The sequence below is a fragment of the Uncinocarpus reesii genome, genomic scaffold (assembly GCF_000003515.1).
Source record: "Uncinocarpus reesii 1704 scaffold_3 genomic scaffold, whole genome shotgun sequence".
NCBI lineage: Eukaryota > Fungi > Ascomycota > Eurotiomycetes > Onygenales > Onygenaceae > Uncinocarpus > Uncinocarpus reesii.
Genome location: NW_003052498.1, coordinates 565485 through 581916, shown reverse-complemented (window position 1 = coordinate 581916; position 16432 = coordinate 565485). Strand labels below are relative to the sequence as shown.

General features: G+C 48.5%; 6 protein-coding genes and 1 non-coding gene across 7 annotated transcripts; 5 read left to right on the top strand and 2 right to left on the bottom strand.

The window, feature by feature from the left end:
- Nucleotides 1-2198: 2198 nt before the first annotated feature.
- On the top strand, nucleotides 2199-4035 carry UREG_04950 (uncharacterized protein; the record flags this gene model as incomplete). The annotated part of the gene is made up of 4 exons (XM_002584215.1): nucleotides 2199-2376; nucleotides 2424-2702; nucleotides 2755-3138; nucleotides 3194-4035. The coding sequence occupies 4 exons, from the start codon at nucleotides 2199-2201 to the stop codon at nucleotides 4033-4035; spliced, it is 1683 nt and encodes a 560-aa protein (XP_002584261.1).
- Nucleotides 4036-5373: 1338 nt separating this feature from the next.
- On the top strand, nucleotides 5374-7102 carry UREG_04949 (uncharacterized protein; the record flags this gene model as incomplete). The annotated part of the gene is made up of 3 exons (XM_002584214.1): nucleotides 5374-5777; nucleotides 5847-6312; nucleotides 6380-7102. 3 exons carry the CDS (start codon nucleotides 5374-5376, stop codon nucleotides 7100-7102), a joined length of 1593 nt encoding a protein of 530 aa, XP_002584260.1.
- A 398-nt stretch (nucleotides 7103-7500) lies between these two features.
- On the top strand, nucleotides 7501-7572 carry UREG_08012. Its single transcript has one exon. It is a non-coding gene; the product is annotated as a tRNA-Ala (tRNA).
- A 420-nt stretch (nucleotides 7573-7992) lies between these two features.
- UREG_04948 (uncharacterized protein) lies at nucleotides 7993-9079 on the bottom strand (the record flags this gene model as incomplete). Its single annotated transcript, XM_002584213.1, has 2 exons — nucleotides 7993-9009; nucleotides 9071-9079. 2 exons carry the CDS (start codon nucleotides 9077-9079, stop codon nucleotides 7993-7995), a joined length of 1026 nt encoding a protein of 341 aa, XP_002584259.1.
- Nucleotides 9080-10968: 1889 nt separating this feature from the next.
- Nucleotides 10969-12561, top strand: UREG_04947 (uncharacterized protein; the record flags this gene model as incomplete). Its single annotated transcript, XM_002584212.1, has 3 exons — nucleotides 10969-11320; nucleotides 11408-11907; nucleotides 11968-12561. The coding sequence occupies 3 exons, from the start codon at nucleotides 10969-10971 to the stop codon at nucleotides 12559-12561; spliced, it is 1446 nt and encodes a 481-aa protein (XP_002584258.1).
- A 768-nt stretch (nucleotides 12562-13329) lies between these two features.
- Nucleotides 13330-14946, bottom strand: UREG_04946 (uncharacterized protein; the record flags this gene model as incomplete). Its single annotated transcript, XM_002584211.1, has 3 exons — nucleotides 13330-14520; nucleotides 14671-14704; nucleotides 14900-14946. 3 exons carry the CDS (start codon nucleotides 14944-14946, stop codon nucleotides 13330-13332), a joined length of 1272 nt encoding a protein of 423 aa, XP_002584257.1.
- A 1-nt stretch (nucleotide 14947) lies between these two features.
- Nucleotides 14948-16209, top strand: UREG_04945 (uncharacterized protein; the record flags this gene model as incomplete). Its single annotated transcript, XM_002584210.1, has 3 exons — nucleotides 14948-15746; nucleotides 16018-16085; nucleotides 16138-16209. The coding sequence occupies 3 exons, from the start codon at nucleotides 14948-14950 to the stop codon at nucleotides 16207-16209; spliced, it is 939 nt and encodes a 312-aa protein (XP_002584256.1).
- Nucleotides 16210-16432: the final 223 nt, after the last annotated feature.

The window sequence follows — 16432 nt, the reverse complement described above, 5'->3', positions numbered from 1 at the left end:
CAAGCCTATTCCTATGTATATTTCACAGCAGACTGAGAGTTCAACCCTTGATAAAGGTCTTCCTCGTTCAGCTTTTGAGTTTTAAGCCTGATGCAACAATCAAATCTGTTGCCTTGCGTCGGAAATGCAACTCTCTGCAGCCAAGGGTGATTGATTGGTCCAGGGGCTGAGTTGGAGTGAAATGGCGCCAGGGGCCAACGCCCTGCACAAGAGAAGCTAACAATTCCAGTGCGTATTCAGTGTAGGAAGTTTCATTGAGGCGCCATGCTTCTCGGAACTATTGCTGAAGGATAAAGGTACTTTGTCCTCTAGGTGTTTGTTTTGTCAACCCCTCGATTCTGGCGACCAGGTTGCATCGCTCGTTCCTGACAGCAATGCACTGATTGCCATGCGCTGAGGGATATCGGTTGACCTGTTATCGTTTTGCGCATTCCCATCCTGTTCGGAATACAACTGCTGAGGAGCATACTCGTTCCTAGTTACGAATAGTAGAAACTGTGCTTTTGCAGTCAACTCCCAAGGTCAAGCAAAGGCAAACAGGAAGTCGTTGACGGTTCATCAAATCGCGCTCCTTGCGGATTCATCACCATGTTCGGGATGATTTGCCAGGGATTTCTACCCCTCATTCCCGTTGGCCGCAGCCGCATGACCCAAAGAAGTCGGTGGCAGTGCGGCTCGACCCGTTTGGACCCCGAAAGTCTGTGGCTGACTTGCTGCAAGATGTCATCAGGCTGACTCCGCGAGATAAAGGCGACAACACGAAGCCTTTTGAAGGGATGCAGTGACAGGTTCAGTCCGATCAGGAGCTGACGTTGAAATGGGCTGGTTGGCGAGGGTCGCAGCTAGGCCTAACCTGGTTAGCTCGCCCGGCGCGGCTCTGCGGTGGCTCTCAGAGGACATGAGTATCTATCTAGTATCAGAAAAAGAACAAAGTGCATTTTGCAAAAGGTCGAAACTGCTTCAGTGCCTGCTAGCCTCATGAGAACTGATGGGACCTCCTGCTGTAGTCATCCATAGCCAGGAGAGTAAATTTCGAATAACTGCAGCAAACCTAAGTTAATCATTCCAATTGTCACAGAAAAGCAAGCGCTGTTCAGCGCTCACAGAGCCGCGGGATACATTTTAAGCGGTCCGCGAACTACCAAAACAACCTCTAGTTCTGCCAAGCATGTTTCCTATCCTTCTTACTTTTGTGTTTTGGGGGTCTTTCACTTTCAACAGTGGATGTTATTCAGCCTGATGGGACTCGTGTTCAGTTTCGCATGTATGAAGGAGGATGCAATATCACATGCAGCTCATACTGAAGTCTCTGGAGAAAATGGAGCTTCGAGAACACGACGTTTGTGAGTGTGGCTGAGGTTTTGTCCGACGGAACAAAATCCCGCATCAAGTGGTTATCAAAGGCAGAGTCGCATACGGAGGCTCGTTTATCTACCACCACAGTCGGCGCAACATCTCCCTTGGGACAGTGGACAAGGGCAGATAAGTATAACCCGAGGCTCTGTATCCCAATCTCGCTAGAATTTCCCAAAGTAAATTCTCCTCCCAGCTCAGACCAAGAAGCCTTCTCCAGGAGAGCTGAGCATCATGACACAGTCACAAACCGGCAGACAAAACCCGAAGGCAAGGCGGATTTTGATACGAATAAAAATGGATTCAGCAGAACGGGAAGCCTCACTTTCTGCTCGTGTCTGTTGAAAACCACCCAGGGTTTTCTGGCTTCCCCAAAAGAAAGGCGACAGAATCCTGATTTCTCGATCAATCCTAGTAATGGCCGTCGCAACTCGATAATCCCCTGGGGGCGGAGGCTAAGTGTGCACTGAGTCGGCACCATCTGCACCCTGCACTAGGAATCTTGCCGATTCGCGCTGAAAGATGGCGACGGGAGTATTCAAAGAGGGCTGTCCAAAGGCAACCAGCCTTCTTAAGCTTAACTACCAATCCTGTCGTAAGAGCCGCCTCTTCAGAACTCTCCAGAAGCCTGCTGCCCACTGGTCGTCGGCAGAGCCTGTAAAGTGAGCTGTAAGAAGTATTGCTTGGAAGCCTTGTAGATGTTTTGGCATTGAGGCTAGCTATCTCGTTAACTAATTAGTTAACTCGTGAGTGCCTAACAACGCTTTGATAATCAGCAGAATCAAAATTTGAATCCTTTTTTGAGATAATCTTGTCAACATGTCACCATCGCCCTTCAAACAATTATGGGCGCGACATGCGACATGTTCCTTTCTAGATCGTGGAAGAGACTAGGATTGAAATCTATCCAGCCTAGCCGAACTTCACTCCTTTTCTTTACACAAATCTCACGCAAACTGCGCCAACAGCCTACTACTAATAGTATCTCGAAAGTGGCCTTGTCAAGAAATGTGTTTCCAACATGTAAGTTCTACTCCGAGTCTCGATTAGCAATCTCTAACGTGATATAGCACTATTTGAATACACCGCTGGTCGGTGGCTTCACCTTGATAAACAACAGCGCGACGCGCGGTATATCAAGTTTAATATGGACCGCCTACTTGAGAAAGTACTTTCACTCCGGCCCTCTGCTACCTCGGTTACAAGTTGCCAAAAGATAGAAGGCGGGTTTAGTAAAGCATTCATTATCGAAACCGATGATGGCAGATGTGCCGTCGCTAAACTCCCTACTTCCGCTGCTGGACCAGCAAGACATGTGACGAACTCTGAAGTTGCAACAATTACTTATTGTAAGAGAAATTTAGAATATTGTTTAGGAATCTAGTACTAACTAACATACAGTGCAACAGAAAACCAAAATACCAATCCCAGCTATCCTAGACTGGAGTGATGACCCCACCAACCCCATAGGCTCAGCATATATTATCATGGAACATGCTGGCGGTGTTCTACTACAGGAAGCATGGACAGATATGCCGTCAGATAAGAAAGTAAAGTGTATCGGTGCAATCTGTACGAGTATTCTGCCAATATCAGAACTTGACTTTCCGGCATATGGCAGCCTTTATTTTGCTGGCGCATCGTTTCTTGATGCTAGTGCCGTGCGAAAATTGCATAATGATCTCAAATACTGCATTGGGCCACATTGCAGAAGTAGTACCTACTGGGATTGTAATGTCGGTGAACCAAGATATTACGCATTCAAGGGGCCTAATAGAGGGCCATGTAAGGTGATATTCCTTCCATTCACACGCTTCACTCGTTAATCTTGATATTTTAGGGCATGACCTTTCCTCATATGCAACTGCTTTGATCGATTCCGGCCTTGCGAGGCTGCCACCAGCTGACCATCCTATTCTCTGCCAGCAGCAATCATCCTTTCAAGGCTCCGTTCACCGGCATCTAGAGCTACTCAAAGTGGGTCAGACCGTCTTCTCGGAGCTGCTACAGCATCCTGATATCCGATCAAATGCAAAACCGACCCTCTTCCATCCCGATCTACACAAGAGAAACATCTTCATCTCCAAGGACGACCCCACCATCGTGACTGGGATTATCGATTGGCAATGCGCCAGTGTTGAACCAGCCTTCTACTATGCAGACGAGGTACCTGATTTCGCCAAGGTTCCTCCTGAGGGAACGTTGGAGTCCGATGAAGGAACTCTTTGCAGCCAGGCATATGAATTAGGATGGGCGCTTCTGGCTCCCCGGCTAGGAACAACCAGAAAGATTAATGAAACACTCCTCCGGCCATTCCACTATTGCCACCGGACGTGGAGAGATGGGTTTGTACCATTCACCCATGAATTGATCCAGCTGAGAGACGCATGGAAAGAGCTTGGTTTTGAGAAAGACTGTCCTATCCCGCCCTTGAGCCCAGAGGAGATGAGCTTCTACAAGGAACAGCTTGGTATATACGATGGGTTATTGGAGTTCAGGCAGGATATGGTCGAAACCCTAGGGGTGGAGGGGGATGGGTGGGTGTCTGAGGATCGTTGGGAGGGAGTGAAAAAAGCCCATCAGTATTTTTATGAGACCATAATGGCGGCTATGGAGAATGATAAGGACCGCGAGGAACTAAGGACAATGTGGCCGTTTGATCAATGTCAACCTCGAGAATGACACGGCAGCTTTCATTGTCAGTCATGAATTTTGTCTTGAGCGGTGTAACCATGTTAGCCATAATTGCAATAGATTTAATGGCCAATGGTCCTCTGGAATCTGAATTGGCACCGCTTTGCCCATTAGCGAAATGTCAGTGGCTAACCAGTCAACTACTTCGCGTTATATCCAGCGCCTTTGAGGGAGTTGCTGATGGACTCTTGGAAAAGATTTCCCCATTTGGCATGGTCTTCGGTGGGAGTCACGTGACGCCGAGATTTCCCCGGCCTTGAACGTTCAGTCATGAAGTTCGACTTTGGAGCTCAACGACAGGAGCGTAAACGATACGATTTTTGACACTGACGGTTCGAGCTTTGCGTATTGCTTGCTTTATGTTTTCTATAGACTTCCACTAACTAGCTAACAAAAAGCCTTCAGGTCTGGGTAACTAACTAATTAGCAGTACACATGCCACTTCCTCCTCAAGTTCAATCCCTCTTCCAAGGAGCAAACCGCTTGACCTTCCACCTAGGCTCCCATAAGTGTGTTCGAATGTTGCGTTCGTGAGTGAAATGCCGAACCGATAGACGACCCTCGCATCGAGCCAGGTCTCGGTTCAAGAGCCCTCTCTACGAATAACAGGTTAATGCCATTAGCCCGGCGAACCTACTTAGCGAGTAATACAAGATATGTGACCAATTGCACAGACCGGCTCCGAGAGAATGGATCCCCTAGCGGGTTGAAGCGCCCGTAAAGAGCAATGTTGTCGGTTTGACAGCTTGGGGTTTAAGCTTTCCCCCGCATTTCCTTAAACTGCTTCTCCGCCTTTGATATGAGCAATAAGCCTGTTGGTAGCTGGCTAAGAGCTCTCAGACGATAATACCCAAACCTTACCCTGGCTCTGCTGGAGCTCTGTTAGAGCTTAGATGAATCCCAGTTTTTTCTCCGCAGCTGCATTGTTATTGTTGTTGCTAGTATTTGGGTTCATTTAAAGTCGGCAATCCTCTGCCGAGCTTGCCTCGGGCGAACAATGCTTCTCCCCTCAACCCACCCTTCTCTGGGCCTCTCTCATACCTGATGGACACTCAATTTTGCAGTGCTGACAGCTTCACTGCACCACAACCATGCCCAGCTCGGCTTTGACTGCTTGATACGCTGATGTGGTTGAGTCAACTTGCTGTAGCCCTAATGTCCCGGTCCCTGATTAAATAGACCTGCATGTCCCGACATGCTGGAACCTCATGCATGTACATTCGGAATATTAAATTTCTTTTGTCTGGTGTCCTCTGTTCTACCCTTAGTATTCCCCTGACGCCATCCATTGTTGAAGGTAACTGAACTTCAAGTTCAACCGCAACAATGGGCAAACTGGTCCCCAACGCGTTCAATCTTGCGGTCGTGATCTTCGTCGCTTTGGGCTCAACAGCTTGCAGCTATGGCATGGCCATTATTAGTTCGACCATCGGCCAGCCCAGCTTCTACAAAGATTTTAATCTCGCCCAGCAGGGCGAGCCTGGCTATGATAAAACTGCCAGTCTTATCGGTGCTATGAACGGTCTTAACTCTGCTGGGTCTGCCTTTGGCTGTGCCTTTGTCTCGTGGTCTGCAGACGCTTACGGGAGATTGCGGTCCCTGCAACTCGGTTCACTAATCCTTATTCTTGGGGCCGCTTTGTGTGCCGGCTCAGTTAACATTCCTATGTTTTTGGTTGCGCGATTCATTGCTGGATTTGGCATTGGGATTCTGGTCACTGCTATCCCCATGTAAGTGACTCCTTCGCCCACAGAACACCGGCCGCGGCATGCGATTAACAACCTTCCGTATCTGCTTAGGTACCAAGCTGAGGCGTCCGCCCCTAGCTCACGTGGTTTCATGGTCTCCATGCATGGTGTTATGTTTGCTGTCGGGTATTCGCTGGCTTCCTGGATTGGCTTTGGATGCTATTTCATGTCGGCGGCTGGCAACATGTCTTCTTTTGCATGGCGATTCCCCCTTGCCTTCCAAGCAGCTCCCGCCATCCTGTTACTTATTGGTTCTCCATGGCTACCGTTCTCTCCGCGATGGCTGCTTGACAAAGGTCGTCAGAAGGAGGCTCGTGAGATTCTGATACGGCTACATCGTACGGCAGACGATCCAAATGATGTTGCTGCCGAAAAAGAATATTTTCAAATGCAAAAGCAGCTCGAACTTGATCGGCAAATCAAGCAGAATACGGGCAAATGGGACATTTTCAAGACCAGTGCGAATCGTCGCCGAGCGTTTGTCGGGTTTGCTCTCATGTTTGGAAATCAGTTCACGGTATGCCCGTCCTTCCCATATGCATTATGTTGGTGATTCTATGATAAACTAAGTTTCAACTGCTCAGGGTGTTCTGATCATTGCCAATTACGGCGTCCTGCTTTATGCGTCACTTGGCATGAAGACATTTATGCCCCTGCTTCTGTCCGCTCTCTGGGTCACGGCGTCCTTCCCTGGCAACGTTTTCACCGCCTTCTTTGTCGACCGCCTTGGCCGTCGATTCTTCCTTCTCACTGGACTTAGCGGCATTCTTGTCACCCTCGTTATGGAATGCTGGACTCAAGCGGTCTATCTCGGAACCGACAATGCCGGAGGCCAAAAAGCAGCCGTCTTTTTCCTCTTCCTGTTCATCTTTTTCTGGTCCACTTTCCTCGACGCCACACAGTTCCTTTATCTTGCCGAAATATTCCCTACGCACATTCGCAGCCAGGGTATGTCGCTAGGCATGGCGGGAATGTTCGCAGCGTCGATCATCGTGCTTGTCAGCGGACCCATTGCCTTGGATCATATTAAGTGGAAATTCTTCTTCGTTCTTATTTGCCCTACTGCGCTCCATTTGGCAGGTGTATATTTCTTGTATCCAGAGACGAAGCAGAGGAGCTTGGAGGATATCAATGCCGCGTTCGGAGAGAAGGTCGCTGTGAACTTTTACGGCGCTACGGAGGAAGATGAGCAGATGTACGCTAAAGCGATGGAGCAACGAGGACAAAGTGTTGATGCGGATGCGGCCGCTGTGCCGTCGGAGGACGAAAAGTCTCCATCTCATATCGAGACTGCGTCAAAGGTCTGAGAGAGGGGGGCTGTATATCCTCCTTAAGCGTCCTTTTACAAAGGCTAAAGGAGGCTGGGAGAAAACGGATTTGTATACCATCTTGAGTCAATATCAGGCATCTTACTCCGTATTCTCTATCCGTAGTAATGTCGATCTCGTTTACTCCGTACACTCCAAGGCTTCTTCTTAGCTGTGAAGGGGAAGTAGGCGATGCTCATACATGTATTGTCTACATATCTGATGGTGCAGAAAGCTCTATTAGAGGCATCTACTGCTAGCTCTTATTATAATATTAGACTGAGTCTCTGCCACCGTGAAGAATGAATTGTTGTGCAGAAACGATCAACATTGTGTATTCATGGGATTAAACCGGGTTTCTTAATAGTTTTTAACTTGGCTCAGTAAGCATGTTCTTCGGGCGCTTGGTTTAGGGGTATAACGTGTCATTTGCATTGACAAGGTCGTGGGTTCGATTCCCACAGTGTCCAACTTTTTTTGCACCGATTTTTAATTCTCCAGGCTTTCTTTACGCCTAAAACGTTTGTCAGCAACTATTAGTTTCATGGTCTTCCTAGCTTTGAGGAGGGTTTTGGGCACCCTGCTGTTGAGTTTACTTGTTACTCTGTACAAACATCAAGATTGGGCATGTGCGGGTTTCTCTCCGAAACAATTCCTCCGTACGGAGTACAGATGGCTCAATAGCGTACGGAGTATTCGGGGTAATATGGGCTGATGCCTCTGTCGTTGTGAGTTAATGCCAAGATAAATAAAGTCAACGCCAAGACGCGACCTTTACGATGCCAGGTGACACGTTAAGCATGAAAGTATTTCATTATTAGTTAATTGAAGCTTTCTCGAGATTCCAGACACCGCGCCTCCGTCCCCTCGCCTTCGTCCCTAACGTTCCCTCAGTGCTTCTTGCGGAAAAAGCCAAACCAGCCCTGAGTGCTGGACTTTGCTTGCCTCTGAACAGTCTCCCACAACGTCTCGTCTCTCCAGCAGCCCCAAGGATCCATGCATTTCCGTTCGAATCTATAAATGAGCTTCTCCCTCCAGCCGTGCCCATACTGAAGCCGGCACATCTTCCTTAGTTCCGCCGCGATCTCAAGGCTAATGTCCTCCCAGGTGTCGTCATCTTTGATCTTAGAGATGGGGACGACATCGAAGGAGTGCCCTGCCCACGGGCCTTTGTTGACTGGGTAGTTAACCCAAGTATCTGCATGATCGGACCAGCAGGTCTTCGCGATGATAACTTCGCCGAATCCGAGAATCTTGATGAGCGGCCCTTGGATGTATTCTTGCTTAAGGGCGATTTCTTCTGCACGGACGATTTGACGCGTGGTCAAGTTGCGGAGGATCCATTTCTCTCCCAGGGGATAAAACATTGACGGCATTGGCCTAGTGAAGCGAAATACGTCCCTTGGGCGACGGAGTCCCGGCGTGTTGGAAACATGAATCATGCTGTTGACGGCGGTGCTGACTAAAGGAAGCATTTTGTACCGTTTGATCGCAAGTCGGAACAGGTTGGTCTTATAGTATCTCTGTTCGATCTCTTCGTGTCCCGGAATGTGAAGCAGCTGGCCAAGAGGACCCGGTTCTCCGACGCGCAATCCCTTCTTTAGCTCTTCTTCAGCGGCTTTGCTGAGAAGACCTGGCGGATAAGAGTTCTCGCCTTTTGGATGGTCACAACCTGGACAAATGAGCGGCACTCCGGCCCAAACTCCAAGCACCTGCTTGAACCTGTCTTTGACAAAATACTTGGCAACAGGCCACAGCTCTTGGCAGGTCATACCGAAGTTGAAAATACTTTGGACGTCAAGGTTTTCGAAAATACACCCATAAATTTCATGGGGGATGTCGAGGATAGGGGGACGTGGCTGAGACGCGTCGGAGCAGATGTCGACATTAGACAGCGTTTGAGCCAGCTAATTCTACCGTTAACTCCATTATGCTGGTTGTGAAAGACGCGTTCAAATGGGTACTCACATTTGCCATATTCGAGATCGTCCATCCCTCCTCCCCAGATAAACGGCTTTGCGAGCAAGAACACGAGGCTCGATGCATCTCCATAAAACAGGGACAGTGCTGATCTTTCCTTCCCAGTCAAAGCGTTCTCGACGTTGAGGCGCCGTAATGCAGAAGCATTCGGGGATGCCGTCACGTACGTCAACTGCGTCCATCCTTGTCGAGGTCAAGGGAACGGCAAACAAGACAAGAGGTTATTTCTGGGCAGCAGAGCAGTCAGAACGACAACAAAACAAAGTAAGGAGAATGCCGTTGCCCCTCCAGAAGCAACAGAAAAGTGAGAGATGCGACGAAAGAGATATTCTCAATGAACCTCAGAAACACCCAGTTGCTTGAGCAGCAGCTTGCAAGAAATCACAGTGATGGAACTCCAGTGAACACCACCCTCAACCACAGGCTCAAGCAGATGCTTCACACAACAAGAACAGAAGGAAAAGATGATGGGAATGAGTAGAGAGGATGAGAGAGGATGTCGAAAGTGAAGGGAACTGAGAGGTCAGAAAATGGGGGATCCGCCGAGAGACGACGAATACTTCACCAGGCAAACCAGGGCACATGATCGTTGCATGAGCTCGGCGACAACATTGCACTGGCTTGAACAGCAGAGGGGATTGGGTCAGGCAGGGTGTTTTCTGCATGGACTGGGGATGGGAATTGGAACAATTGAATTGCCATAAAGGCATTTATTTTTGTGGTGAGAAATGGATTCTTATGGCGGAAGGATACTGAAAGTGCTGCTGGTAGACCAGTGGACATTCGACTTGGGACCATCCTCTAGGATACCAGAATGACCCTGCTCTGAATGGAGAAAATCCATCTCGCAATGGACTCAACCCAACTGGAATCTTTTCTCTTAGTTGTTCTATATTATGTACAAACCTCTCCCTGAATCGTGATGACTTGGACTAGCTTAAGCAAACATGCAGACGTCGTCCACGTTGTGCCATCCCATACATGCTAGGCCTATATTCGACAAACAACTATGTGGCTATAGAGAACCATGTTGAGGCCATGTCTGGCTTTCGAACATGTCGAAGGAATTGTTTCCAGTCTGGATTTATGCCGGACCAGATATAAAAAAGGGGCGGGTCACGTGTGTTGGCATCAATTTTCTGCTTTGAACAAATGCTGAGTTTTGTCGAGATTAGGTGCTGAAGCTGATACCTGGCTGCCAGTTGACAACAGCAATATCACTGACGTTCCGACACGCCTTGAGACAATGAAGGTTGTTGGGAAACATCTGCCTGGGATGGGATACTGCCATTACAAAATACCACGAATGGGTGCCCTGCTTTTGCGCTTTCAAGCCAGATTTGAACACATATAGTGAAGAGGTCGAATATAGCCATCCGCCGATTCTGCAACTACAGGAGAGCATTTGATCGGATATCTGTTGAACCGACCTGAGAAGATGATTAGGCACAATCTAGTCGATTCTTATCGGTATCATGGAGGGAGCCACTGCTCAGATGGAGGGGCACAGCCCTACGACTGTCCTATTTTGCTTCAAGAAGGCCTGTTTGGGCTCAAGATCGGCCGCCCTTGATACCCGAAACCCCATGTCTGCTTAGGCATATCCATCCCCTTTGAAATCTTGAGGTCTGCGTCTGTCTTGCTCCAGTGTCTTTGTGTCTTTATTGTTTTACATTCAAGTTCTTGAATCAGGATAGTCTCTTTATCTGCCCACAGGCTCCTTATTGTTTTCTACCTGATACTTAATGAATGCTTTAAAGGATGTCCCAAGAGCATAAATAACCCCCAATGTGCCCCAATCATCCAGTTTAGCAATAGCCAGAAAATTTCGCCTATGGCTTCTATTATTGAAGACTCGGAATTGCTCCCCGGCCGACTGTGAACCAATGGCACCAAGAGACGGCGTCTTTACCATTCCCGCCTTCGTCCGCATGATGACGCATGGCCCGGTTCCCGAGCGCCTCGAACCGATGCACAAGATCTACAGGCGGCGATACAAAGCCGGCGTGCGGCATCTGTCGCGGTGCAGGGATCTTTTCCCTCCAGATCCGGACACCAGCCTTGCAATGTTTCGCGTTGATTCAAGGGAGTTCCAGAGCCGTGTCGACCTCACGAAGCGTGGAGCTAGACTTGGATCAAGGAATTATGGGGTGAAGTTCCTCCGCAAGCTAAGAGCCGGCAAAATATGTCGAGATATCAAAGATCGGTTCGAGATATACGGGTTTGTTGGAAAGGGGAGTAAGTTTTGGAATCCTATGCTTTAAACGCTCATCCGTATCAGGTTTACGTGTGAGATTTGCTTGCTGACCGACTACGTTGATTTAGCCTCTGCTATCGTCCTTGCCGCCAGAGAGAAGAGCAACCCGAAAAATCAATATGTTCTCAAAATCCAGGGCATGGCTGACAGGAAGCTGTGGAATAAACATTTTAATCCTCCTGCCGGAGACTACCTTGAGGTTGGCACTGCGACCAAGCGATATATTCCCACGGAAGCAATCTATCTACAGCTGCTTTCACAATGCCCGCGTTTTCCTCGCCTAGATTCGGTTTATGTGCATTCGGACATGTGCATCATTATTATGTCTGCAGAAGCCATCGTAAAACATCCCGAAATGGAGAGACTGAACACCAATCATCCACTTCTGCACCAATTTCCAAGCTATTCTGGAGAAGATCTTATTGCTGGCAAAACTCCACGGCTCACAGAGATTCAAGTATGCAAGGTGGCATCCCATCTCTTACAAGCTATGACGTATCTGATGGACTTGGGCCTATCGCACGATGACCTGAGCCATTGGAATTACGTGGTAGATGAGGAGCTCAACGTAAGTTGTCAAGTGAATAGGTTATCACCCTACTAAATGAATATTGCTAATGGCCTCTAGACCACCCTGCTGGATCTCGGATTTATACATGCGTCCCCCAACGAAGCGGGATGGAGGGCTCGTACATGGATGACCCTTCGAGCCACTGAATCTCTCCTAGCTCCCGAAGTCGCAATGAAACTTTCCACAGCGGAGGTCACTCCAACCAACGCCCGCGGTGGGTTGGTTATCAACCACCCTAACGATGTCCGCAAGCAGCATCTCTGGCGGTTCGGTGCTCTCATCTATGACCTCCTGCACGGTTACGCCCCCTGGGAACCACCCGACTGGGACCCAGAAATAGGCGCTCTTCGCGACTTTGCTAGTTTTGACATGAACGAGAAGAGGGTGCAGTATATTCGGGAGAGGCGGCAGAGGATGATAAATGAGGAATTGACGATTGACGAAAGGCTGTCGCAAGATTGCATTGATGCGCTTAGGGCTCTATTAGCAAAGGACGAGGCTAGACGGCCAACTTTGAGAGAGGTTGCCTCATTTCCGTGGTTTCAGGGTCACTGGGTGGATTATCCAAAGGGGGTATTCAACAGACCGCCGTTTTTACCACGGCCACCGTCTGAAACGAAGTTGAGGACGTATTCTGAACAACGGTCCTAAGTAAGGATTATGGTCTTTTCAATATTCGACATTCACATATGATCAGAAGAAATTGATCCCTTCCAACAGAATTGCATATCCTTATAGTCCCAACCATTTGGTATTGCCTTTCTCCATTCGTAATAATCTCAGGCCGTAAAACTCCCAAGAGCTCCACCCATGCAAAAATGCGGGTTGATGCAAAATCCCAGATTATAAAGGTCACCAGGTATCAAAATTCCCAAACCCTCCCCTGGTAGCGGGCTTTAGTTTCTTCCTCGCATGCTCAGATTCAAACTCGTCATCATCTATATATTCAACGACCTCATCCTCGGCGCTAGGTGTACTTGTCAAGGTTTCTCTCAAATACTTGCCGACCCCTATGCTACCGGCCGTATCAGCGCTATCAGCGCCCCGAATCCGTTTCCCTGTCCATGTCACGCGATCATCATCGGCGTCACCACCCTTAGCGGTGGTTGATAGTGATGATTTCCCAGCCTCCTGCTTGGATTCCTCCTCTTGTTTTTTCTGAGTTAGGAATTCCTCAAAAGGGTCTACGAAAATGGTTACGTCGAGAATGCGGATCGGCGGGGTTGGCCGGTTGGATGTGGAGGAATCAACTGGAGCAGCTTCCATGGCATCGAGCGTGGGAGACGAAGGCGAAGGATCATCAATCACATGGCCAAAGATGGTATGTTTGTTATTGAGATGTGGGAGAGCCCGGTATGCAATGAAACTGCTCAAAGAATCAGCTGCTTGCTTTTTTACACTGGTCCAGGGATGAAGCACTCACAATTGGCTACTGTTTGTATCTTTCCCTTTGTTCGCCATGCTCAGTGTCCCTCTCGAGTCGTGTTTTAGTGGTCCAATGGTCTCATCAGCGAAGTTTTTGCCCCAGATACTCTCGCCCCCTCTTCCAGTTCCTGTTGGGTCGCCGCCTTGAATCATGAAGCCTTTGATGTTGCGATGGAATATGACACCCTTGTAGTATCCCTTTTTGGCCAATTGAATGAAGTTCCATACTGCCTTTGGAGCGTGTTCAGTGCGGAGTTCCAGGTTGAGGTCTCCTAGGTTCGTCGAAATACGCGCATAGCCTTTTATCTTCACCCTGCCGCGCTTCAGCATATACTGTTCGTCTGTGAGAAGCGCAAGGTCTGCGGAGGTGTGGGGCGTCAATCCAGTGCTTGTGAATGATGCTGCTGCCAAACCGGTGGTATGTCTAGCAGCATTAAATGGAGTTTGCTTTCCAATAGTTTTAGAGACGTTCGCTGTACCGGACTTTGTCACGCCAGAGCCTCTTCCTTTTGGCTGAGAGATCGCTGTCGAACCGTTCTTTTGCTCCCGTTCTGCCCGAGCTTTTGCAACCGCCTCTTTTGCTCTTAGGATCTTCGCCGAACTCCCCATAGCTTCAAGATTGAGGCTGCCGCCTTGCTCCCCTTGCTGCGCATTCTCCCCATCTTTCAAGTATTTAAACGAGTTAAGATTTCTCGATTCAATATTTTGCGGATCTTGCAGTGTGATGATATCCTTTCTTGTAAATTCTTGATCCGAAACCAGATCTCTCCACATTTTCTCCTTGATATTGAGCTTCTCCACCGTATCCCAAGCAAATACATTCCCCGTCGGTTTGAGCGCAACGATGTGCGTGTTATCCGTAAACACTTTGAAGGTGACCGGATCAACGTATTCGCCAGCATCGTTCTTTGCGAAATTCAGTTTGATCAAATCGGAGCTTTTCAGCGGTTCCCCATTCACCGGATTTGTACCATGTTTCTTCAGCCAAGGAAGGATATGTGTCAGGTCGAAGATTATACCGGCCGAAGTACAGACGGGGTGTGAGAACGGCTGGAGAGACAACGAGCAAAAGTTGAACGGTAATCGCTTGAACGAGGCGTGGGCGGCTGCATTTTTGGACTTTGCGGCTCCAGCACCGACGCTGGCGGAAAAGGAATCTTCAGATGCCCATTCGGAGTGGGTGATCTACTCACGGTCAGTCCCCAAGGTGTTAGCACTTGAATGGCATGTAGCAAGCATCCCGGATGGAAATGATGTCCTTACGTAGAGCTTGTCCGTTCCTATAGTTACAAGGTTAGGTCAATTCGAATATCCTCATTAGCTAGCTGAACTCACCCTTGCCCATCCTTTTCGTTTTGCACTGATAACACTGCAGGCGTTCAATTATTCCAGCGTTCGCCGCCGAGATGTGCTTTGCCAAACGCGACCTTTGGAGGCAGGATAAAAGTATCCGCGTCGACTTTAGCGCCACTCCTTCTCAAATGCCACTGATCCTCTGCTTTGCTTCCACAGAAGAAATCTGTCTTCGCCAGGCGACTATGGAAGAGAGATATCGATGCTTAACAACACGGCCATCTTCATTTCCCTTCGTTTTGTGGGATCCGGATTCATCATGCGCTGGAATCGTCATAGTGACTTCGATAAGCTTGTCAAAGGACATAGATTTAGCAACTGGGAGCAATTTTTGTCTTCGCCTATCGTTTTCTTAGCCACGGTTATTTACAGATGGGCCACAGTTATTACATCCCTAGAGGCCAATAATGTTAATCCCCTGCTGGGCTCCAGGGCGAACTCGACATCTCCTATTACCGTTGTGTGCATCTCCGATACGCACAACAACCAGCTGGAAATACCAGACGGTGATATCCTCCTACACGCCGGGGATCTGACTCAATCCGGTTCGAGATCAGAAATCCAAGCAGCTATCGATTGGCTGAATACCCTTCCGCATCAACACAAGGTTGTGATTGCTGGTAATCATGACCTTTTCCTCGATCCATCTTGTACGAGATCCACGTCTCTTCCACAAAGAAGCATCGAATGGGGCAATGTTACATACCTCCAGAATAACTGTGTGACTCTAAAGTGCGTCAACCGGAATATTAAAGTCTACGGCAATCCTTGGAGTCCTCGCCAGGGTAATTGGGCTTTTCAGTACCCACGAGTTGAGAATGTCTGGAAGGACATGATACCATCGGATATTGACATATTGTTGACGCATACGCCTCCCAAAGGTCATCTAGATCTGAATTATGGGTGTGGCTTTCTACTCCAAGAACTGTGGAAGCTGGAGAAAAGACCAAAGCTTCACGTCTTTGGTCACATACATGCCGGCTATGGCCAGCAAGTCGCATCTTTTGATGATTTTCAATCACAATTCGAAGCGATCATTAGAGGGAATGCTACCGTTGGTAGGCTGATCCTGCTAGTGTGTAGGTATCTGCAAACTCGAGTACTACGTTTAGTGCGCTGGCGGGCATGGGCTTCAAGTACAAGAATGGTGAATGCTTCCGTAGTGGGTGGTGTGCGGGATGAGCTGAGGAGAAAGCCAACCGCTGTACACATATAGACGTAAGCGGGAAGAGATTAGCTGAAATCCTCTTGGTATTATGGTATGTAGTCTTCATAGTTTCAGTTTGCATAGGCTATAATGAATAATGGTAATGATAAGAGTCCATCCAGTCAACTCCACCAATCTACCTGGGGTCCGAGCGGTATCGGTTGTTGGAGCTCGTAGCCAGTGGCTATCTGTAGGTAGAATCATAGCCATCCCATCAGTCCCCGTTGTCTGCTGCTAAATAGCTCGTCGTCCAGACTGTGTTCGTCTTGAGGAAGACCACTTTGCGCGCCTTGTACGATGGAAGCGTAGCATGACGAAGTGCTATTTCAATTCCTATTGGATGTAATATAATATAATGCAAATGTCAATGAATAGTGAACAATGATGCACGCCGCTGAATCGCTCAGTGATTCCCGCTCTAGAACCTTCCCTAGACCCATTGCCGATGTCCCTGAGCCCAGAAGAACATAATCCGAAACACCTAATCCCTTGCAAGAGAGCCGTAATTGAACCGGACGTCGAAAAGTTGAAGCAAAC